This window comes from Molossus molossus, unplaced genomic scaffold, assembly GCF_014108415.1.
Source record: "Molossus molossus isolate mMolMol1 unplaced genomic scaffold, mMolMol1.p scaffold_m16_p_3, whole genome shotgun sequence".
Taxonomy (NCBI): Eukaryota; Metazoa; Chordata; class Mammalia; order Chiroptera; family Molossidae; genus Molossus; species Molossus molossus.
The window spans coordinates 55,331,457-55,356,205 of record NW_023425366.1 but is presented as its reverse complement, the minus strand read 5'-3'; the positions used below and the strand labels follow the sequence as shown (position 1 = coordinate 55,356,205).

Genomic DNA, 24,749 nt, shown 5'->3' with positions numbered 1-24,749 from the left:
CTGGAGGGACTTGTAAAGCTCAATGAAACGCTCAAGGTCCTCATAGCAACCGACAGTGCCCATAGCTGACCACAAGGGGGCGCTTCCAACATTCTTCAGGACACAAACGTGAAAGCTTTGTCACTACTTGAGGAAAACCTGCATACCAAAACCGGAGGAGCTTTTGGAAATACCTCTCTCTCCAATTCTTTAATAAGAATGGCTGCAGTGGCTCTGGAGCATGTGAGTCCGAGAAATACAAGTTTAAAATTCCAGGGAAAGTGCATACAGAACCAGCCCCCTCCCCTCTGGAAGACTTCTGGGACTCCAAAGCAGAATCCAAGGCATTAAGATTTCCAGGAGTTGTTTTGCCTGAACATACTGTGTGTGGTCCTTTCACTGATTGTCCTAGTTTTTATTAACCTTCCAAAACTGTGTTTTTGAGTCAAGAAATTTAACCTTTACTTTCTTTCCTTCTGCAAGACCTTGAGGTGCTTGGTACAAATGACATATTAGTTCAAGCCCTCAGTTTTGAACACTGAGAAATAAATAGCAAGTTATGCATTGTTAGGACCCAACAACCCATGCTTTTTATCATGCATCAAGATGCTTCAACCTCTTAACTGAAACTAAAGAAAACAAACAAGCAACTTTTTGTAAAGAGAAATAAAGCATCCATAAGTAACCCTCCTCGGGTTTAGTGCTACACCGTTTGCTAATATGACCTATTGAAAATATTTTTGGAATGGTCTTTAAATATAAATATATTTTTTTACTTACTTGATATTTCACAATATAGTTATGTACAGAGATGGCCCAGACCATGCAGGAAAAATGTACATTCTCCATCTCTGTTATCAAAGCTGGCTCTTTCACTGGGTTTTGTGAGCCAGCAAGAGCAATCTGTTAATCGGCTGTTAGCTCTAACAACATAATGAAAAAGTGCAAAGTGAGAGGGGAAATGGCCAGACAGAGCAGTTTTGTTCACTGTCAGCATCGACACACTTCATGCCTCTACGTGAAAACGTCAGGTGCAGTAGGCTCAGGCAACAATAATTGTATGTTTTTTTCTCTTCCTTCTTTTGAAGCAGAGGTCTCCCTGAGAAGAGAAGAGGCAGGTAAACAGGAGAGAGCCCTATTTCTTCAACAACTGACGATCCTGGGAAAAGCAAGGTCACTTCCCCCCGGCAGGGCAGCAGGATTAACCCTGCAGCTGGCTTCTTGATATAACAGCTGTTGAGTGGTTGGACCCATCCCCCATACACGCACAATATTTTCACTCAAAAATATAAAAATTTAAAAACAAAGATGGCTGGGGAAGGACTGTCTACCAACAGCACACGAAAGTGTGGGTTAAAAAAAAAAAATCTCACTAAACAACTTTTTAAAAAATCCTCACCTGAGGATATTTTCCCTTTGATTTCCAAACAGAGTGGGAGGGAAGGAGGGAGGGAGAGAGAAACATAGATTGGTTGCCTTCTGAAGGACCACAATCGGGTGAAGATGGAAAGATCAGACATGGACATAGACACCGGAATTGAACCCGGGACTCTTTGGTCTGCAGGCCGACGTAATAACCGCTGAGCCCAACAGGCCAAGGCTCACTAAACAACTTTTTAAAAAATACAACCAATCTCCATAATGAGCTTAAAAATGGTTTGTGTACATCAGCACAGACCCCACACTACTGTGAGGGGGAAGAAAGCAAGCACAGCGAGGTGCAAAGACTTGTTAGTGCTCTCCCTTTACGCTCAGCACTGAAACCCACTCTTCCCCGCGGCACCCTGGGGCCTTCCGTCTTATCCCAGTTCTGTCGGTGAGGTGTGCAGGCACCTTTCTGCAAACTCTGCCCCTGCCCCTCCAAGGACGTTGGCTTCTTGAGCACCACAGCCTGAGGAAGAAGCCTCCACCACACCCCACGCAGCCGCTGGCTGGAATCTTCCGGAGCACAGCAGACTGAGTTTTAATGAAAGAAATGTTACGCGGAAATCCACTGGACTTCCATCATGCCTCCTCTCCTGTTGCCTAAAGACTGAAAGAGCGGTGTCAGACATGCCGCTGCTCCTCCATGCACTGGAAACCATGCACATGCTGTGGACTGAAGTTGCTGATAGGTCGGCCCATCCCCAGAGAGGAAGCCTCGGCTTTGCTGGAAGCTTGTAAGGAAGGAGGTAATGGAAGCAGTTCAATCCGAGGAGAAGGTGGGCAGGTGCACCCAGGCCAGTCAAGTGCCAGAGAACCATCACGGACCCGTGAGCCCTCACCTCCAAGTTCTAGCAGAACGCGGGGCGGAGTTTGAAACTGACCTCTTCACCTGTGTCATTACAATGGCCACCGCATCTCCCTTGGTGCATTCTTTTATGCAGAATGTACCACCAACTTCACCAAGTATCGTTCTTTTCCCCTTCCCACCCAAGTCTGAAGCATCTGTCGTTGACCCCAAACAGCTAGGCTTCCCTGGCTGGAGACAGAATTCCAGTTACGCTCCGTCTTCTTCGGCGGACGAAGGAGCGGAGTCTGCGTCCCCTCTGTCCTCACTGTGCCTGGAGGCGCGGCATGCACAGTTCTGTCTGTCTGTGCCCCCTTCCATGAAAGTCACGGCCCGGGGCAAGGCCAAATCTTCAAGCAGGGAGCCGAGGTTCGATCTTTAGTGACAGTTCATACAGCGTATCTTCGTCTATGATGAGGGCTTTGTCAAGCAAGTACTGAGTGACCTGAGGAGGAAAGGAAACCCTGGCTTTCAGTTTTCTCAACGGAATCTGGCACAACTCAGCATATTCTCTTAAACATCAAAATTTTTTACATAACTAAAAAATTATGAATATATTCTAAATGTAAAAAAAAATTAGCCAGAGAACATACAGGCATAACTCACAAACACAGACAATAGTATGGTGATGGCCAGAGAAAAGGGGTGCAGGGGCTGAGTGGAGGTGGGCAAGGTGGGGGGGAACGGGGACATCTGCAATAGTGTCAATAATAATAATAATAATATTAATAATAATAATACTAGCCTAGCTGGTGTGGCTCAGCGGTTGAGTATCGACCCATACACCAAGAGGTCGTGTGTTCAATTCCCAGTCAGGGCGCATGCCTAGGTTGTGGGCCCGATTCCCAGTGGGGACATGCAGGAGGCGACCAATCAATGTCCTCTCTCATCGATGTTTCTATTTCTCTCTCCCTCTCCTTTCCTCTCTCTCTAAAATCAATAAATAAAAATAAAAAATAACAGCCCTGGCTGGTTTGGCTCAATGGTTAGAGTGTTAGCCCATGGACCAATGAGTCACAGGTTCAATTCTGGTCAAGGACACCTAACTCGGTTGAGGTTTGTCCCCGGCCCTGGTTGGGGTTGTGTGGGAGGCAACCAGTCGATGTGTCCCTCTCACGTTAATGTTTCTCTCTCTCCCTCCCTCCCTCCCTCCCTCCCACTCTATCTGAAGATAAATAGAAAAACATCCTTGGTGAGGATTAAAATAGTAATAATAATAATAACAACAAATAAATAAAATCAAACATCTTTAGCCCTCTCCCAAGTCTCTGGGCTCTTCCCTCAAGAGGTGTCTGCTAACATTTGGTTTGTATTCTCCTAAATGTTTTACTATCTTTCTAGATATTACATGTATTTACGGAAATCTTCCCCCTTATAATCACAAATGGTATCATATTGTATACTATTCTGCTTTCATCTCTTAAGTAGAAGTTGTAGAGAGCTCCCAGGCCAGTGCAGAGAGCTCTACCTGCTGCACAGGATTAACAGCGTATATAGTAGAGTTTATTTAATGCTCTCATGTTGATGGATGTTTAGCTGCTGTATTTCTCTACTGCACAGAGTGGCTGTGAAATCCTTGTTAGCGTGCTTCCTAGTGCTCACATGGGAAGGTTCCTCTAGAGTAGAGACTAGAAGTGACATGAAAGAAAATGACACCAAAATAAAAATATTGGGACTTGAGTGTTTCCATGTAAATATTACTTTATTTTTATTGAGATATAACTTACATAAGTAAAATTAATAGTTCTATTGGTTTTGACAAATGTATGTACCCATATAACTTACTGTGTGTGTGTGTGTGTGTGTATAACAATTCACTACCCTAGAAAGTTCCCTCATGCAACTTCTCAATCTGCTCCCAGAAGCATCCAGTGCTCTAACTTGTATCACCACATTCTAGTTTTGTCTACTCTAGAACTTTATGTAAGTGGAATCATGCAGTATATACTCTTTTGTGTGTAGCTTCTTTCACTTGGCATAATGTTTTGCGATTCATCTATTTGCAGTGTGTACTGGTAGTCTCTCCTCTTTCCTCGCTGAGTGGTATTCCAGGGTATAAATATGCCACATCTGTTATCCATTCATCTACTTATGGACACCTGGGTTGTTTCCAATTTCTGGTTATTATTAAGAAATGCAATGAATGTTTCATGCTAGACTTTTAATGGGCATGTTTTTACTTTCCCCTTAGATACTGCTGGGTCATAAGTAGACACTCGTTACCCTTTTAGGAAACAGGCAAACAACACCATTTTCCAAAGTGGCTGTGCCATGTTACTCTCATCAGCAATGTGTGAGAGTCCCAGCTACTCAGTATATCAACTTTTACTTTTAAAAGATGATGCAAATTGGCCTCCAAAGCTGTTGTACCTATAGTACATGAGAGTACCCATTATGCTATACCCAACCAAACTAATGTCTGATATCAATATTTAAAATTTTTGTCTATCTGATAGGTGAAAATGATGCCTCATTATAATTTGCAGTTTTTCTTCTTACTAGTAAAAATGAGCATTTTTCAAATATGTATTGGCCATTTTTGTTTCTTCTGTGAGTTACCTGTGCATAGTTTTGCCAATTTTTCTAGAGTTTTTATACTTTTTTTTATGGATTTATTAGAATACTTCTATTCCATCTTTGTTTTATATGTTACAAATATTGTTTCCTAGTCAATTGCTTGTATTTTGACTTTTTAAACAATTGCCATGTAGAAGTTTTTAATTTTGATGCAGTAAAATTTATCAAGCTTGTCTTCTACAGTTTTGGAGTCTGTGCTTAAGATCTTTCATATCTCAACATCATAAATATTTTCTCCTATATTTTATTCAAATCATGTAATGTTTCTTTTTATATTTAGGTAATGAATTCACCTGGAATTTACTTTTGTGAATAGTATATAAGGTGGAGAGTCAAAATTCCTATTCCATTTACTGAATGGCCAATTTCTCTCCAGCACTTAAAAAAAAATGCCTCCTTTATCCCATATTAGACTTTCATATAGATACAACATGAACCCAGACTTTATCTTGCTCCATTTAACTTGTATTCCTGCACCTGTGTAACCCTACTTTATTCACTACAGTTCAGCCCGTGTGTCTATATCCAATAAGGAAAGCTCCCCTTACTCTTCCAATTGTTCAAAAAGTCCTTGTCTGAGTTTTGCCTATCTAAGCTTCCTATTAGTCTTTGGATACATTTGTCAAATTCCATGAAATAGTAGGGAAAACTAGCTGTAAGGTTATGGGAATCGTCTGTACTACCTTCTGAATTTTTCTGTAAAGTTAAAAACAATTCTAAAAAAAATAACATCAATTAAAAAATGAAAAGAAGGAAGGAAGGAAAAAAGAAAGACAGGAAGACCATTGTGGCTGGGATGGAGAGAGGAAAACGGAACAGGGGTAGGTGATGTGAGAGGAATCTTAAAAGAGGAGGAGGAGCCACATAATGCAAGCCTTCAGGGACACAGCCAGATTTTTTTCTTTCTTTATCCTAAAAGCAGTGTGAAACCAATAAAAGATTTGATGCAAGTTGCAGACATATTCTATTTTGTGTTCCAAATGGTTCTATCTGGCTGTAATTTGTAGGGTGGATTTTGCACTCTAGAGTGAATGCAAGGAGGCCAGGTAACAGATATTAGTAGCTTGGACCAGGGTGGTGGTGATGTAGACAGACTTCAGAGAAATATAGGATGTGAAAATCAACAGAACTTGATGATAAATTGATGTCTCTTGTCTTCTTTCTTTTTTTCTTAATCAGACTTGCCAAAGATTTGCCTATTTTATTGGTCTCTTCTGTGAGTCAGCTTTTGGCATTATTGATCAACTCTCCTGCTGTTTTTAATTCATTAATTTCTTCTTTTTTCTTTATTAAATTTCCTTACAACCACAATATTACCTTTGGCTGATGGTCTATTCGATAGGAAGTCTGCTGGAACTGGCGTATCTCTCTGATGATGTGTGATATCTAACAGAGAAACAACAACAAAAGCAAAGTGACAGTATCTCCCTGTCTACAGCACATTCTTCTGGGAGTCTGCCCCAGAGTAGCCAGTCACTTCCTCTGGGGAGGTGTCTGGAGCTCTGCCTGACCGGTCCCTGTGCTCAGGGCCTACTTGCCTCTCCGTGAGTGACACAACATGCTAATAGCAAGAAGGTACTGAATTCAGAATCAGGGAGACAGCTAGCACTGGGTGGCCTTAGGCTCAGGAGTGGCAAGCTCTGGGTGCTACGGTCCATGGGCTCCGTGCTTCTAACTTGGTGTTCAGGGCCTGGTTCGAGCAAGAAGCCATCTGTCTATCACTGGTCAGTCTCAGACAGTCATCCCAGGACCCTTATTCCCAGCCTCTTGGCTCAGATTGAAGCTGAAATGGCTCTGCTGAATATCTCCCCAGTCGGCCCACATCGGATATTAGATCCAGTGTCCACCATCTCGTCCACTCCGAGATTAAAAACAAGCAGTGGCTTTCATGACTTAGCTTCTTCTCCATAAACCAGTGAAGTCATTGAAATGGGCTGATTAGAAAATTATCACCTACCATTCTCATTTTGGAGAAATTGACAAGGCCTTCCTCAGTGAAGTTTGGTGTCCCTTCTTCAATAAAGGCCAGGTCTGTCAGGTACATCCCCAGATAAGGAACGGCCGGAGGGTTACAACTGCAAGACCAACAGGCACTGTTCTCATGCTCATTCGCACAAATGTCGACGTCCCTCCCCAGCTAAACAGGAAGAAACTGTGCTGCTTCATCCTGAAGAGTCAAGTCTTCCAATTCCATTTTCAGAAGCACACTCATGATATGCAAAGTTTTAAATACATCATCTCATTGCCTGGCCAGTATGACTCAGTTGACTGAGCGTCATCCCATGGACTGAGAGGTCCCAGTTTGATTCCCAGTCAGGGCACATGACCGGGTTGTGAGCTCGATCCCCAGTAGGGGGCGTGCAGGAGGCAGCCAATCTATGTTTCTCTCTCACATAGATGTTTCTCTCTCCCCCTCTAAAATAAATAAATAAATAATCTCACAATAGAATATAATACAAAATTACAGCCCTTGCTTTACTATGTGTTCAAGACAATGACATGTTCAAACAAAAGGATAACTCATAGACAAATACAAAATATTTGCTAGCGGTGCTTGTTGGCAGCATTTGTTTCAGTAATGTAAATTGGCTACACTCCTCTGAGGGATAAGAGCATGTAGGGAGTCCCTCTGCCCTCATCTCATAAAAGGGCCAACACAACCTTAAAGAACTGGCTGGAGAAATCAATGTGATTAGAGCTTGAAAAATTTGTTTTCTGTTTTAGTTAATGTTTACATGTTTTAGAAGGTATAGATGTAATTAATGTCAGAACTGCACAGTGATGTGAGAACTTCTTTGTTTTTTTTTTGTTTGTTTGTATATTGAGGTGGGATACACTGGATTTTCTCAGAGTCTAGATCTGAGAACATGGGCCTTTAATCCAGAGAGAACTGGGTTTGAGTTCTAGCTTGACCACTTACTAAGTGATGCTGGGCTAACTCTCTGAACCACAGTTGCCTCATCTGTAAAATGAAGACAATAAAAGATGTATCTCTGGTTAGTTGTGAGGCTTAAATAAAATACATCAAGCGTTTAGCATGGAGTCTGTAACTTAGTAAGTACTCAGTGAATAGTTATTGTACTATTGTTGTTGTTAGCACTAGGAGTCCTTCACTCATGGCATCACAGGACCTACAGGTGGACAGTAAGAAAGCTGGCTGCAGAAGATAGATTCCCTTCCCTTCCCTTCCTCCCCTCCCCTCCCCTCCCCTCCCTTGCCTTCCTTTCCACCTCCCCTCCTCGCCTCTCAACAGAGAATGATTCAGCAATAAACAGCCAAAATAGATAAGAATAATCAATAGGTACTGGTATATTTAAATTTAAAATATCACAGGATATCATTGTGCTTAGCTTTAAAAATACCCAAACTTTTTATAGTAAATCATAGTTGGATTTACTATGGTGTTATTTTTCTTCTTCTTTGAAATACTCTGCATACTGTGAGTATATCTATATGACACTTACTGTGTGCACAGTATTCCAAATGAAAAGGAAAATCAGAAAAATACATAACTGATAGATACTTCCTTTTTTTTTTTTCTTTACAAAGCAAAGTAGAAGGTAGGCCACTATCTGTACACTACATAAAGTATTTAAATATATTTATAAATTATGGATAATTTATTAAAGATAGCATACTTTTTAAGGGTTTCTCTGAGATTTTTAAATCTTCCTTCAGATGAAACAGTCTTCTGAAGTTTGTCCATTAGAGCTTTTGTCTAGAAAGAAACAAATGACTTAGTATGTCCTGAAAATACTCCTATGGTTTGATAAGATAGTGAGTTACCCAAAAATGCTCAGTTCACCTCCACAATGGCAGGATCTGTGATGCGATGTGATTTGCAAAGTATTGAGATGAAGTATTATGTTTAAATTTGATGTGAACAAAGAAGAACATGTGGAGAAGAGAAAATGACTATTCCACTCAGCCAAAAAGAGAGGAAAATGTGTAGAAACGAAAAATGGCAATGCGTGAGAAACTCAGGGACTTAAAGGACTGAAAAACACATGTTGAACAGGGACTTTTAAAGAATTCTCATGTCAGAGGGGTTTCATGATGAATCTCTGCGTGTTAATTTCCAAATCATCAAAGCACATATTTGGTTGCTTGGCTACTCACCTACCAATATCCTTTACTCCAAATCCTTTTGTATGCATGTGTGTGTGGTCATCTTCATCAACTTGTTAAAAAAATACAACTGATACTTACCAAGAAATGGAATTACTGTTGACATTGATCTAGACTTTCATGGCACATGGAAGAATGGGAGGGTGGCCCTTGGGGATGATAACCCATACTCAATAACACCCACACCCAGCAGCTTGGCTGGGAAAGCACTTGGAATACCCAGGTTGAGGCTCCTCAGACTACCCTGCCCTGCAAGCCTGGAGGGGCTCTCCCAGCACCCACTGACACCACTGAGAAGACCATGAGGAAAAGCAGGGGGGACTGTAATTGAAGTTATCTGAATGAAAATGATAGGCTGAGTCCAATGAAAAGAAAATTAAGAAAGCTCTATTTCTGCTCATCTAAGTTGTCATGCCCAAACTTTACATGTACTACGTGAATAACAAAGAAAGAAGTGCATGTTAAGGCCCATTGTTCCTGGTGTTTGGCCCTATGGCATCTGTACCCTTACTTTGGGACAGACAGAATTCACTCAACATCATTTGAGATCAGTGTGCCCTCTCTAAATAATTCAGGAAACAACTCCAGACTGTCAACCACATTGTTTGAGGTTGTCCCCAAATATGTCATCATGAATGTTTGGGGTTGTATTTTCTTTTCTAAATCAACCATTTAGAAATGCAAGTGAGTGGAATCAATGAAGTGGTATGAACACAGTAACTACCCACATTGGCACCTTCCTTGGCCACTGAGCTGCTCATTGCAGTTAATTATTTGCTAATCATTGGTTACATGTGTCTTGGCTCAGGACTCCCTGCCTCTCTTCCTCTCAGCAGCAGGTGTGTCGCATGCTGACACTCACCTGCTTGGACACCTTGGCCCAGGTTTTCTTCAGCCTGTAGATGGCACTTCTGTTTAAGGCTGAGGTGATCTCCAGCACGCCGTTGTAGTTGTGCAGGCATCGGCAGATGTCCGCCACCGCCACCCACTTCTCAATTGCGTTGGCACGGGAGCTGACATCCGTGTAATTCATGATCTGGGAGGCCACCAGGTTACTCATCTGAGAACGGAAGAGCCAAGAGAGGGGGCTAAGGGCCAAAGCAATGCATTCAGGCCACGTGCCTGAGATACCTGCAGAAATGCCGGAACAGCAGGGTGCCAAGGGACATGGAGATCATAGCCCATATTTAGATAACAACTTTCTGGAGTGACTAAAATCTGTAATAATAATAACAAACTAATGAGTACCTGTTCATCCTCAGAGGGAAGAGGGGCATTGTTTAGAATCAGCTTGATGGGGGAAGAGGAGACTTTGTTCATGGGTCATTTTGATGGAGGAGTCATTTCCAACAGTTACTGAGGAAACGGAATAGAGCTAAGCCCTGAGGAATGGCAACCTTTGCAGATCATGGGTTTCACATCTTGGGGCCTCTCCACATGCTTGTTGGTCCCCAGTGGTGTGGAATAATCACTCTAGGAAGCCTCAGTTATCACAGAGAAAAAAAAACTTCATTTCCAATCAAATCATTCCTAACCTGATCAACTCTCACACCAGAAACACTTCAGTGAAGGAGACAAGAGAATGTTTTCTTCTTTCTATCTTGTTGAATATTTTTTCCACCAGTAGTTAAAGGGACTTATAGTTTCAAGGCTAAGCAATATTTCTATTAGTAAAAGCCAAGTGAAAAAGAAGTGGTTTAAGAAGTTCAACATTCAGCCCTGGCCAGTTTGGCTCAGCGGTTAGAGCGTCCGCCTGCGGTCCGGAGAGACCCGGGTTCGGTTCCCGCTAAGGGCACGTACTTCGGTTGCAGTTTGTCCCCGGCCCTGGTTGGTCGTGCGGGTGGCAGCCACTCGATGTGTCCCTTCACATCGATGTTTCTCTCTCTCTCTCCCTTCCTCTCTCTCCCTCCCACTCTATCTGTCCAAAAAATGGAAAAATATCCTCGGGTGAGGATAAAAAAAAAAAAAAAAAAAAAAAAAAAAAAAGAAGTTCAACATTCAGCCCTGGCCAGTTTTGCTCTGTGGTCAAAGTGTTGGCCTGCGGACCAGAGAATCCCAGGTTCGGTTCCTGCTAAGGGCATGTACCTTGGTTGCAGTTTGTCCCCGGCCCTGGTTGGGGTTGTGTGGGTGGCAGCCACTCGATGTGTCTCTCTCACATCAATGTTTCTCTCTCTCTCTTCTTCCCTCTCTCCCTCCAGCTCTATCTGAAGATAAGTGCAAAAATGTCCTCAGGTGAGAAAAAAAAAGTTCAACACTCAGAATGTGGAAAGAAAAAGAGCAGAACAGGACTGAGGAGATAAAGGGGATATGGGACCTAATATTATATCCGTATACGAAACCTGGGGGGTACAAGCATTCTTTGATTAGTCTTTAAGTACTTGCGATATCACAGTGCCTCGGAATTATCAACAGGCATATTCATGAAAGATTATTTTATAGTGAGCAACTACTGCGAACCAGGCATTCTGTTAGGTGTTGGGAACAGAAAGACATAAATCAGCACCCTGACCTGAAGGCGCTGAGTCTAGCTGATGGGAAGGTGAGGGGTGGGCAGACACAACAGGAATGCCACGTGGTGAAGTGCAAAGCCAGTCTGCGCAGGGTGGGGTGTGGCTGAGGGCACAGAGGTGCACGGGGCATCTGGCCTAGTGCAGAGGCGGCTTTGGAACGAGGCTGCGGCTGCACTGGGTCCTGAAGGATCAGCAGGCATTGCCGCTGCCTTCCGTCGGCGGAGAAGAGCATCTGCACGCAGACGGTGGAAGTCACGGTGGGAGGGAGGGGCCGGCAGCCCCTGAGGAGCCCAGGGGAGGGCGGCAGGTGAGCAGGGCTCTTGAAGGCCAGGTGGAGCAGTTGAACCATATCCGGAAGGTGAGGGGAAGCCACTTACAGACTTTTGTCACCGAAAGTGATGTAATTAGATTGGCCTTTCAGAGAAGCTATTCCCAAAATACTGCGTGAGGAGTTGGTGGGGTCACTAAGACAGCAGGGGATAGTGTTAGGAGCTCCTGGACGGAAAGGGTGAGAGACCAAGTAAAGGTTATAGCAGCGGAAAAGGAGAGGAAAAGGGCCTGCGACACATATAGATTTAGGGTTCGCTAATATGTTGTGGGGGGTGAGGGGGTAAAGAAGGAGTCAAGGATGACCTCTAGATTCTGTGCCCAGGCGAGTGTGTCTGTGGAGAGGCCACCACCTGAGACTGAGAGCAGTGGGGAAGACGGAGCAGCAGCCTCGGCAGGTCTGCGTGCTACTGGTAAGTTCGTTTGCAAATGGCTGCGAGCACAATGCAGTGGCCATCAAGCTGGAGATGTGGGTGTGTAGCTCCCGAATGAACCTGATTTGAGTGTCCGTTATACCCGTGTGTGCATGACACAGGCAAGGGAGGTGTACTCTCCACACAGGGCTCTGCCCTCAGAGAGCGGCCTGGAGGGGTCACCGCCGTCCCAATGGCAGCTGTGGCTCCCTGTGTGCTGATGCGCGCCCGGCACGCACGCACGCACGCGCCCACCCTGCAAAAGCAGTCTTGGGAACCTATATTGTTTTGTATATTAATTCTAAATGGCCTGTTAATTTACCTACGGGGTTCCTGGTAGCCTTGTGTTGTTTTTTAAACATTATTATTATTTCTGTTACTGTAGTTCAGTGTAACTGCGAAGAGAGCCTTCCCTTTTGCCTACAAAGGCCTGAAGACACTCCTACATCTGTGGTTCTAATTCGGGGCTAGGACCATTAGAGCAGACAAATTAGGAGTCAGTGGCTATAAAACGTTCCACCTTACTGCTGGAGAGAAGTGAGTGGGGAGATGGACCACCCCGGCCCCCACTGCACACGACCACAGCAGTGCTGGAATTACGCTCAGAGAGGTCCCTTCCACCAGAATGTATTCCGTCTCCGGGAGGGGTGCACCAGCCCAACCCTGCTGTCAGCAGCACCAGCAGGGACAGTGACACGTGCTGTCCATTCTGTCAGAACTGGTCAATCCGTGACCATGAAGTAATAATGATCATGACAAAAATAATAACACCAGCCTATGTATTACTGAGCACTTACCAGATGTAGGCACCATCCAAGGTGAACCTCTTGCATCTGGACGTTAACTGAAAATTACATCACTGTGAGCTCCTAGAGGAGATTTAACTTGCTTTAACAATCCATCCACTCTGTTGTAAATGTGGGTTGCTTTGTTTTAGAAAAAGAATCTTAAGACCCTGATAGTCCCTTCCTGCAACATGCCCAAGGGTTTATTTTCATGGTTACTCACATCGTTGAAGTGTTGGCTAGTTTTCATGATGTAAGGTGTTCTTTCATTTTTCTCTAGCTTCATCCAACCCTGCCCAAGAAACTCTCTGAAAGTTCAAAGCAAAATAGAAAACCAATTATACTTTTAAAAATGGTCAGTTATTGGTGTGAATAATTATTAACATTACATACATGAAACTTAACATTGCCGAACACCTGCTGCTACTGACCGTCTCAGACGAATGTTAGCTCAACTCTAACATTTCACCATTCCATGCAAAAAAGAAAAACGGTTTTTCAGTTTCCAGCTCTCTCTGGAAATTTGTCCCTGTTGGGATCGCTATAAAGGCTTCTCTGAAGTTGGAAAACAATGACCGGCACAAAAGGAATAAAGAGGTTAAGTACTAACTCAGAAACCAAGACTATTTTTCCTGGATCCCTTTGTTAAAAATATGTAAGCCTTAGCAGAGGGTCCAAAAATCATTCACTACCAAAAATGTTAATCAGGAACAGCATGTTCTGCTCTACTTTGCTCTGACAGTCTCCAGGCAGATGTGACTCCAGGGGCAGGGTGCTCCTTTGTTTGCCCAGGAACCCAGAACAGACAATGTGCTCAAGGCTGAGTACACAAACACAGCCCATTCACGTGGCGAAGGTCACAGCGGTGGGAGCTCAGCCTGGTGGAAGGTCTGCCTTCCAAACAACACTCCGGTTCTTTCACTTTGCCCATGAGCAGGCCATCAGACCACAGCAAGCAATGGACAATAAAGAAGGCACATACAGGAATCGTCTTATGTAGTCACTCTAAAACATAACTTGAAATCACTCTGACAAACTCTTAACCCAGAAATGTTGACTGAGTCTCTGTGCAAGGTTCTTTGTCCCTTGCTGTTGGTGGCACTGCTACCAACCGGCAAGGCTGTTGGACAAAAGGTGTGCAGTTCTGTGGGTGAAAATAATTGGTAGATGTTCACACCAGCACAAAGGGGACAAAGATGAGAGGTGGGGAGGGTCCCAGGAAGACACCACACCAAGGGCCACCACAAAGGTTTTGACTTTGCTCTTCCTCTTCCTCCACGGAGATCATGCTCCTCTCCCTCCTGAATCATCACTGCACTGGAAGGTAGTCAGGAGGGGGGAGGAAGAGGCACTGTGGTTCCTAAGGCAAGCCCTCAAATAGTCACTGGGTTCCTGGGATGGCCAGTGGGCCACATTCCTATTTTAATTTTTCCTGTTCATAGATTGTTCTGTGAGTGCTGGAAGAGGGGGAGGAAAAAGATAAACTATATAAAAGTCTACAGGAGTATCCTCTGTCCCTATCCCTTATGCTTCTGTGACAGAGCTGTAGCTCTGAGCGTCTGACCGTCCTTTGCCCATCCACCCTGCCACAACTGACCCTCCATCCTCACAGATGTCCTCTTCTCTCTATATGACATGTTCATCTCTCTTGCCCAGCCCCTCCCTTATCTTCCATTTAGTTTTTGTTCAGAGAGAATGTGTGCCAACAGTTGCCATTTGTCCAAACAAAGGCCTTGTTTGTGGGCTACCAAATATGACAGCTGATAGGGGGCTTACAGAGCCCCCCTTACTCTACACATGAAGAGATCAAGAGGCTGTGTGATGAGCCTCAGCAATACTTGTTGATTTATGGAAGTGGGTAGCAGAACTTACAGCATTTATCAGTCTCCTTCAAAGTCTTGGACCACTCATGATTATCTGGGACTCTCATTGAAAATACAGTTTCCTGGGCCTCACACTTACTAGAACCAGAATCTCTGAGGGAAGTACCCAGGAATGTACATTTTTAACAAGTTCCCCAAATGATTTTAGGCACACTGAAATCTGAGAACCACAGCTGCCCCTGCATTGAGGTTGCTGTAATGCAAGAGTGTGAGAGTAGAGAAATATTCTACGGTGATCATCATACACATAGAAACACAAGTGTGATCACCTTGAGAGTCCCCACTATTTCCATCATTAACTGGAACCACAAGACAGCCAGTGGGACCAAACCATTTTAAGATTAAGACTCACACCTTGGCACACACACGTGCCTTAGGAATAATGTGAACTCTAAGCCAGGTATTCCTGCCTGAGGTGGCCTGGGGCTGTCAGGGCAGCACTCACTCGTAGGGAATGCTTCTGAAGATGATGTGGTCCAGGAGGGTGATCTGCTCAGCCAGCTCCATGGCCGACAAGGTCTCGAAGCACTCAGCCTTCGGACAGTCCGTCTGCAAGAGAGGGAGGGGTGGGGTGAGACACACAGGGCAGGGAGGCTCCTGCCTGCTCAGTGTAGCTGCTGAAGTACAAAGCCCATCAAAGATTCCAGCCTAAAGAGATGGTGGAAAGCTTAGAACTATTGACCAACATTCATATCATGGACCAGCTGCTAAACGCCATGCACACCTGGGTCACCCCCAGAGCTCCGCCGATGGAGCACACCGCCAAGCCCTCCGCACGGCACGCCGCTCGCCTCCGTGGCTCGCACGTGATCGTGCTGGATAAGGCCACAGGTGGACTTACCAGCTGAAGTATATCCTCTAATTTTAGGTGAATGTCATCTTGATCATCTTGTGAAAGAGCTCTAAAAAAATAAATAAATAAATAAAATTAAAAATCAAAATATCCCCCGGGAGAGGAAGTAGACACGGCAGAAACGAGACAGCAAAGCGGTTCAGTGTCCCAGGCGAAAGTGGGAGGGTTTGGGGCTGTGCGGCTGTGCTGCCAGCTGGAGGCTGCGGGCCGTGAGCTAGACAGGTGGCCAAGGAAACAGAAAACATACATGTTAAAGGCGCAGGGTCATCAAGAGAGCTGACGTTACATACGTGGTTGTAAGTAAAACACCCACCATCAAAGTGAACCCGAGGGCGCTCTGTGCCGTGAATCCGGGCCTCCTGAAATGCTCACCTGTCAGGAGTTCTGACAGGCCCGAGTGCCCCATCCAAGCGCCTCTGTTCCCTAACCCTGACCTTCCCTGCTGGGGGGGGGAGTTCCTCCATGGCAAGGGTCTGAACCAGGTGAAGCAGAAGCCAGCAGGTAACCTCTCCCCTTCGCTTCCCAGATGGCTTTCCTGACATCTGGTGCTCCACACCACACACAGTGTCATCAGCTCGCAATGAAATCCTTTGGATCAGTGATGAACAAAGGAACAAATACAGAAGTCAATTAGTACTTAAGCCGGTGCCGGTTTCACAGTGGGAGTCATCTGTCCCGCCCCTCCCAAGTTCAGCGTCCAGAATTATACTGATCACATGATTTCCCTCTGAGCCAAGCCTGTTAGGTTTTCCAAAATGAAGGCACAGCCATGTATTAAAAGTACTAAAATGTTTAAACAGTCCCAAAGCATGTCTGCTGGAGGAAGCTGGTTTCCAAAGAAATGTTGCGAAGTTCTTCGTGTTTTGAATTGATTAAAACAAAACTACCGCCCTCCAAAATAAAAAATCAGCAGAGATGGGTTATTGTATGCCCCCGACATGCCAGGTATGTGCTAAGCTTTGACATACATTATCTCATGTATCATTAAAAAAAAAAATCCCTTCAAAGTAAGCATTCTTATTTCCGTTTCACTGATGAGGAAACAAAGCTCAGAGAATGGACTGACTTAGCCCAATGTGCGCTCCTGTTCCTCTTCTTTGTCTCCAGCAGGCTTACGGGGTCACCTCTTCGAGGGTCCAGCCCAGAACACACTCATTTCCCTTTCCTCTGTCTTCCTCCTGTTACACAGGCTCTTGGCTGTTTGCCAGGGACCAGATCCTTCTAGATCATAGGAGGGACAGCCACCTGTTCAGCAATTAGCCATGTCATTTGTGAGCAGAAAGAAATGGTCCTCATATAGTAAAGGGCAGATACAGGTGAGGGAAAAAATAAGTACACAGTACTCTTTCCCCAAAGACTATTAAGGCACACTTCAGAGTCACCATAAGAAGTGAAAGTGACTGTTTGCTGGAGTTACATGTTCTTTCCACTGGAGCCCAGGCTCCTGGAGAGACATCAGAGACATTTTGGAGGGAGAGACATAACTGCGTGTACCCGTGGAGAAGATCTTTGGATGAGGATGGACTACATTCTTCCCTTGGAAAGAAGTGGTCAAGAAATTATTTCGCTTCTATCAAATGTTCCTCCCCACAATGATCTTACCCTAATGCTCCAAGGTGTGTGCTAGTCCCATCAAGTTACTTAACATTTTCTCTCTTTATAAGAGCCTACTGATGCTGCTTGGGGCTTTGTGAGGTTGGGGGGCGGGGGTCACCTTTTCTATTTGTTATTCCAATAAATCAATCATTGTTTCTTTTCATTTTGGGGCATGTTGGTTATTTACAAAAAACTCTACACTGAAGAGGCTCAGAAGCCACTAGTCAGACAACGTTGGAGGGGTGGTAGTTTAGACATACAGAGTTCTTGAGCAGACGTTTCTATTCACAAACAGGGCGACAGACCGCCTGTGCCGGTTAAGCGTAGAGTAGCCCCTGTGAGCCTGTGTGAGGCAGGCTGGTTCGTCACAGAGGCCTTCACTTTGCTTTATCCATGGAACATATGTTTAAATACGTAGTTCATGCTTACCTATCACGGTTATGACTTGAGCGCATATAGATTTCTAACGTCTGGGCTACATTTCAGTCCGTGGCATCTTTTTATTTCTCACAATCATAACTCATACTCCCTGGGAGGTACATTCACACATTTCTCTTCAGATGTGAAGTCCCCCCCAGCTCCGGTCCAGTTCCAGGAGGGGATGAATTTGCTCCTATAGCCTCCTGACCACTCGAGGTTTTGATGAACACTCTGGGATCCTGGGTTTCCCTCGCTTTCATTGGGCAGTATGACCAGTTTGATATTTGTGCATTTGTAATTAAACACCAGATTAAAAAAAAAACAAAACATAAAAGCAAATAAGATTATCCAAGATCCAGGACTGAAAATGTTCCTTCCACTGTAGAAATCAGGTAAGCTTAAAAGCAGAGCTAAGAGCAACCGGCCTGGGCCTGGCCACACCGTCCGGGCTGCCTGCGCGCTGCTGGGCACCGGCTGAGTTCGCAGCACGGCCCGCCTCAGGCTCTGCTTCCTCGCATTGTGAGTAGTGCCATCTCCTGCTGCTTCCCCTCCTGGGACCTGCCAGACCATCTCCTTCCTGCGCCTTCCCGAGCGTGGCATTCCTTCCCTCCGGGCTCACGTGAGCCCACCAGCATTCCTGGGTTTGCAGCCACATAGCTCCCGTCTCTGCTCCACCGTCACACGCCTTCTCTGGGCATCTCTGTCTTCCCACGGCTGACTTCTTAAGAGTCGCGTTGGATTAGGGGCCGACCTTATTCCAGTATGACCTCATCTTAACAAATTACATCTGCCATGCCCTTATTTTCAAAAAGGTCACAGCTGAGTTATGGGGAGTAGGATTTCAATATATTTTGGGGGAGGGTGGACAGAGTTCAGCCCATGACAACTCCTAGATCAAAGAAGGGGCTGGCTCTGACCCCTTGAGCGAATGAGGCTAAGAATACCTCAGACCGGTTGTTAAGACACTGCAAACCCAAGTCTGCCCCTACTGCATCGGGGAGGGACTTTCAACAACCCGGTGGGCTGAGCGGAAAGGGCTCCCTCTGCACTCGGCATGCTGGGTACCAAAGAAACAATGTAGCGGAGCTGGGAGGGGAAAAAGGATTCTTTCCAAAGGTTGCAAGTGAAGATGGAACTAGAGGCCAGAGCAGTGAGGGAGAACCAGGCTGGAGCAGACAGATGCTGGGCAGAGACAGACCACAGAGCCATGAGTGAGGTGGAGAGCTGAAATGTCTGCACAAAGCCACCAGGGGCTGCCCTCTTCCTAGAGAGTGGACCAGAAAGAATCCACCCATCAGTTCAAGGAGCTGAAAGCTTGTTACCTGCTTGGATTCTGGGTGGACAGACCAAAGTTCAAGTCTTTATCACAAGGAAGTGTGGGGTCGGTCCAGGTTCATACAACCTACATGATGTGGAGATCCCAGCCCAAGACGTTAACAGTAAAATTGGTCTAGGACCAGTGAAATGAGTCAAGAAAATGCCTGACTCCTCTAGGGTGGCGCGTCCACAGCCAGCTGCACACGGCTCCCGTGGACGCTTCTGCCCGCTCCTAACACACGAGGTCTCTCTCCCAGTGCCTGCCGGGCTCGCAGGAGGGGGTCCTCGCGGCTTCCTCCCTTCCTTTGTGGTTCTACAGTAAACCATGGTCTGTCCACACGAACAGGAACGACCGCCCTCCACACAGCTTGTGTCGCCCAGTTCGAAGTCTTCCCAAGACAACGGGAGAGAGGTAACTCCACCTGGTGGGATCTCGTTTGCTGTGAACACGGCGCAGATCAAGCGACGTAGTGGAGAGACAGCTGCAAGCCCTTACCTCAGGATATTGGCCGTGGCTTTCCTTTCTTGGGGAAGGAGGTCTGGGTCTCGCAAAACTTCTTCCAGCAAATTTAGGACGTTCATCTTTAGTTCGTTGTTGAATTCGAAATCCTCCAAAATAAAACAAATATTTTAGTTTTGAGGGGTTTAGCTCCATGATACGTGACACCATTCCTCATGGTAAATTCTCTGGAGCTGTGTATGGAAAGTGAAACGTGAGGGCCGGAGACCTGCCCGGAGGTCCTGGTTAATTGGTTTGCGTGGGGTATTTCTGAGAGGCTCTCCAGGGGGTGGGAACTCCTCGGAGATGTGTGCTTCCCTTGCCCGGAATACTGCGTCTTCTCCTCACTTTTATTTTTTTATTATTATTGTTATTATTTTTTTAATCCTCACCAGAGGATATTTTTCCATTGGTTTTTAGATAGAGTGTAAGGGCAGGAGGGAGGGAGGGAGAGAGGTGAGAGAAACACACTGATTGGCTGCCTCCTGCACAATCCCAACCAGGGTTGAGGAGTGAACCTGCAACTCAGGCACGTGCCCTTGACTGGGACTTGAATGTGAGACCCTTCTGTCCAAGGGCCAATGCTCTAACTGACGCTCTAATCACTGAGCCAAACTGGTTAGGGCCCCACTTTGATTTTTATTCATCTTTATGTCAGGAGGTGACAATTTCCCTGGGAGCCTGTCTTAGCGGACCCCGTGGGGCAACGCGCTTTCCCTGGTGCTCCATGGCACCTTTATCACGACTCTCCTACTGGAAGTGCTGATTTACTTGTCTGTTTCCCATTGCACCACGAGTGAGATCAGTAACTGGGGCACAGCGAAAGCTCAAAAAAGATTTGTTGCAGGAATAAAATCTGTCATTTGGGCAGTGACTTGAATGAAAAATATTAGCACAGGTATGCTACGGGCTAAAGAATAAATGATCCTCACCAACTGGTGGAGCCATGTCACACAGACACAGGAGTGAGACTGATGGGGCAGCCACTGGGCCAAGTGGGGACAACATGAACATCACAGTGAAAATGAGAGCGATGAGCAACCAACTGAATCAAAACAACCTGCAAGTCTCCACGGATGCTCACAAACAAACTCATAGGTAGGTAAATACATAAATAGAGTGGAAAAGTAAACTAGTCTCTTTTTTTTTAATCCTCACCCGAGGACACATTTGCATTTATCTTCAGATAGAGCGGGAGGGAGAGAGGGAGGAAGAGACAGAGAGAAACATCGATGTGAGAGAGACACATCGACTGGTTGCCACCCACACGACCCCAACTGGGTCCGGAGACAAACTGCAACCGTGGTACGTGCCCTTAGCTGGTACCGAACCTGGGACTCTCTGGTCCACAGGCTGATGCTCTAACTGCTTAGCCAAACCGGCCAGGGCAAGAAAACTAGTCTTTATAGTGGAATTCCAACTAATAAATGCAAAGGAATAAAAGAGTTAGAAAGTCACCATTTTTTATCAAAGCAGTAATAACGGACCAGGCAAGGGTCATGAATGGGTGCTTAAATTTATCAGGAAACTATTAATAGTGTCAGACTACTGCCCCCCAACCCCCCCTCCCCCCACACACACACACCATAAATTATTGGTTACCAAGGGAGACTCTGGAGATATCACATTAACCAAGTGATCAGACTTACCATCACCAATAATTGATCAAAACCAACATCATGTACCTATTAACGTAATGCTCCATGAAGAATCATCGCTTAGTATTTTTGCACCAAATGCATAATTTCCCATCTGCACTATGAGGAAGCATTGGCCTGTACTCTTCAAATATGTTAATGTCATAAAAGAGAGCAAACTGAGGCACTGTTCCAGTCAAAAGGACGCCAAAGGGACACAGCCAAATGCAACAGGTGAACCTGGACTAGATCACGGAGGAAATGAGCTAAAGAGCTGGGTCAGCTGGCTGAGAGTATTCTATCAGTGTTAAATTTTCCTGGATGTGATCATTCTGCGGCTATTTAAGAGCAGGTCCTTGGTTTGTTTTGTTTTTTTGGCGGGCGGGGGGGGTGGGGATTGAGTAGAGAGATAATTCGAGAGAGAGAGGAGAGGAGAACACAAATGTGGTGAACATGCTAACTATTAGTGACTCAAGATGTATATCAGTAAACTTTTTAAAAAAATTCTGGTATTTTTATCTTGATTGGAAAATTTTCAAAGTAAAGTTGCAGTTCTTGTACTGTTTTATTAAATGCATTCTTGCCTGGCCGGTGTGGCTCAGTGGTTGAGCGTTGACCCATGCACCAAGAGGTCGCCGGTTTGATTCTCGGTCAGGGCACATGCCCAGGTTGTGGGCCCGATCCCCAGTTGGGCATGCAGGAGGCGGCCAGTCGATGTTCTCTTTCATTGATGTTTCTCTCTTTCTCCCTTCCCCTCTCTAAAATCAATAAAGAAAAATTATTTTTAAAAATGCATTCTTATAAAACACCGACAGGCAGCACCTGAGGACTGCCAGGCACTCAGGGGCGGACAAACTGCCAAGTCCTGCTTCCGAGGGCTTACTCTGCTGGCCGGTCTGCATCGGCCGGCGTGAGTATGTCTTTCCCTCCCACGTTTTAACTTTATGGAAAGTAATTTTAAAACACTCACATTCTGAATTATTTTAACTGATTAGAGAGAATATTATTAATTGCAATACATTCTTTAAAAAAGCATACTTTCGTTGTATTTAGTAAATCAGGGGCAAAAGGTTCATCATTTCAAAGAACGTGGATAGTGCCAAAGGCTAGCCTAATTTGAACGGAGTGTTCTCGGGCCTCCGTGTGGTGGAGAGCTGTGGGATACATTTGTCTCAATATTTCACTTGCACGGTGAGACATCAGTACCACGGCACCCTGGGCAATGCAGAGGTTAGTGTCTCTCCATCGTAGGCCTTCAAATATGTTTTCCTGCAACTTCACTCACTCATTCAACGGCTTCTAGCTGTTGATTTTTGTTTTAAAATGTTTACAAGAGCAATACCTTGTTGTTCTTTTTCCTTTGTCCCACTCCCTCATTTCACGGGGAATGGAGTGAAGTTGGTGAACAGTTAATGACCTCACCTACTTCAGTCTGCGCGCAGTACCAAAGGATTGCTCGGCCACCAGGTGTCTGCTTCTTAATGAATAGTTGCTATTTATTAGTGAGATGACCAAGTCCTCCTGTGGCTATGTTAGGTCTCTGATGCTGTAAATAATCTGATGATCATAAATGGATTCCCGTGAAGGACCTCAGGCCCGTGTTTGGACTTTGCTGAAGACTAGCTAGTGGTTTAATCAACAAGCGTCATTAGGCTCCTGCTGTGCTCATGCTGGGCTCTACAGGGGGTGCTGCTGGGACCTGGGAAGGTGAATGGCGTGACCAGTCTTGTTAAGAAAAGCAGAATGTGATCTTATTCCGCTGAGCTCTGGGGAGACTAGCCTGAGAGAGACCTTTGAAAACTCGGTCACATCTGCCCACACACTATCTGAAGCAGGATGAACGGTGACAGGGCAGCGCTCGCTCTGCCGCTGGTGTGGCTTTAACCTAATACAGCAGGCAATCTGATGACGGGGAGCAGAAAACACGAAAATTCTCCCTCGTGATTTCCCCTCACATTTGCACAGCTTTTTACCATGTTCAAAGCGACTTGCTGCACATGATTTCCATTCTTTCTCAGCTGCCCCAGGGACAGACAGGCAGGAGCCATGACTTTGTTCAGCAGGGCCACGAGGCTGAGAGGAGACATGTAAGTAGGTGGTGGCATGGGACAAGAACCCGGGACTTCGGTCTGGCTCTGGTAGGGGTCCTGTCCACCTGCATTCTAGGGCTGTCTTGTGCCACGAATCACTGCAGATCCTGGTGCAGCAGGTCTGGAATGGGATTGAGATTCCACTTTTCTAAGGAGCCCCTGAGTGGTGCTGATCACCCTTGGAGTAGCAAGATGCTGCCTTAAGAAAAAATCCATGCAAAACATAACTTTTCCAAAACTGACTAAAAAAATCTGAATCCTCTGATGTACTACTTAGCATGTAAGATTTTCTTTTTGAACCAATGCATGTAAAATGCTGAATTGGCCATTCAAAAATCCCTATTGAAAATATGTTAGCTACTACCCACTAAAATGAAATCTAAAGCAGCTAAAAGTCACATGCACTATTTAAATCAGAGGTCGATTATTCATAATAAGACTGCCTGACAGCTATTTTATAATTATATAGAACCTAATTTTGGGTTACATTTCCCCAGGCTCTGGAGTAGGAAATGACACCAAAGATCGCGGGGCAGCACTCGGGGCGTCCACAAGATGGCGCTGTTGGGTCGTCTGACTGCCCAGGAGTCTGCATTGCCGTCGGAATTGGACCTGGCCTCCGGTGCAGAGAGAGCAGGCCTGGAGTAGGGAAGCTGCCTGCTGAAGGTTATATCAAAGCTTCATGCTCTGGATGAGTGAACCCTGTGGCACCCAGAGGACCTGAGGCATTCACTGAAATTTTCCCAGCAAGAGTTTATTAGGTTAGTTCTTGTTTTCCAATTTATGAAGCAGGGATGAGGAGACAGAAGATTAGGGAAAAAACCCACCTTACTTTCAAAGGTGGAGACCAGAAAATGTGAGACCGACATTTCAAGCTCTAAAAAGGACACGTATAGCTCTTATTCTTTCTACAGTTACTGAGCACCTTGACACATAAGGCTCCGGGGGAGAGGCCGAGCAGGGAACAGAAGTCTGGGCGGATGGGCAGAGGACAGAAGCGTGAACCCATGAAACCCAGGGAGAGAGGCTTGCGAAGGGGGCACCCAGATGCAGGAGAGGGCATGGCAGCGCCTGGTGGAGGCGCAGGAGAGGGGCTGGGCCTGGAAATGGAGGGGGCCAGCTCCAGCCAGGCTCAAGGACTGGAGTGTGGTACACAGCAAATGCTTGGGAACAAAAGTTACCAATGGATGATGCTAGAATCCTCCTCAAGAGATAAGCTATTGTGAGATGAGGATATTTTACGGATGCTACTCAGATGCATTGCTACATGATTAGAAAGTCGGTATTTTCCCTAGGTTAGGGAACGAAGCCTGGGGCAATGAGCATAACTAAAACAGTGAGAATTTGCCACATGCTCAGTGAGAGTTTAAAAACTTTGTTATCTAATTTAACCCTCAGTAGCAACACAGTGACAATATCCCCATTTTGAATGCAAGGAAGTCAAGGTATAAAGAATCTAAGTATCT

At 45.4% G+C, this 24,749-nt stretch overlaps 1 protein-coding gene across 4 annotated transcripts in view; it reads right to left on the bottom strand.

Annotated features, from left to right (window-relative positions):
* Positions 1-1,567: 1,567 nt before the first annotated feature.
* Positions 1,568-24,749, bottom strand: part of RASGRF2 (Ras protein specific guanine nucleotide releasing factor 2) — a 188,318-nt gene continuing 165,136 nt past the window's right edge. For all 4 annotated transcript variants that reach the window (XM_036278551.1, XM_036278552.1, XM_036278553.1 and 1 more), the window contains exons 19-27: positions 19,554-19,666; positions 15,713-15,773; positions 15,317-15,420; positions 13,212-13,296; positions 9,816-10,013; positions 8,464-8,543; positions 6,783-6,900; positions 6,143-6,211; positions 1,568-2,693 (exon numbers count right to left, since the gene is read on the bottom strand). In XM_036278551.1, the coding sequence (XP_036134444.1) occupies positions 2,601-2,693; positions 6,143-6,211; positions 6,783-6,900; positions 8,464-8,543; positions 9,816-10,013; positions 13,212-13,296; positions 15,317-15,420; positions 15,713-15,773; positions 19,554-19,666 (921 nt within the window). In that variant the 3' untranslated portion in view covers positions 1,568-2,600. The remainder of the gene's footprint in view (positions 2,694-6,142; positions 6,212-6,782; positions 6,901-8,463; positions 8,544-9,815; positions 10,014-13,211; positions 13,297-15,316; positions 15,421-15,712; positions 15,774-19,553; positions 19,667-24,749) is intronic.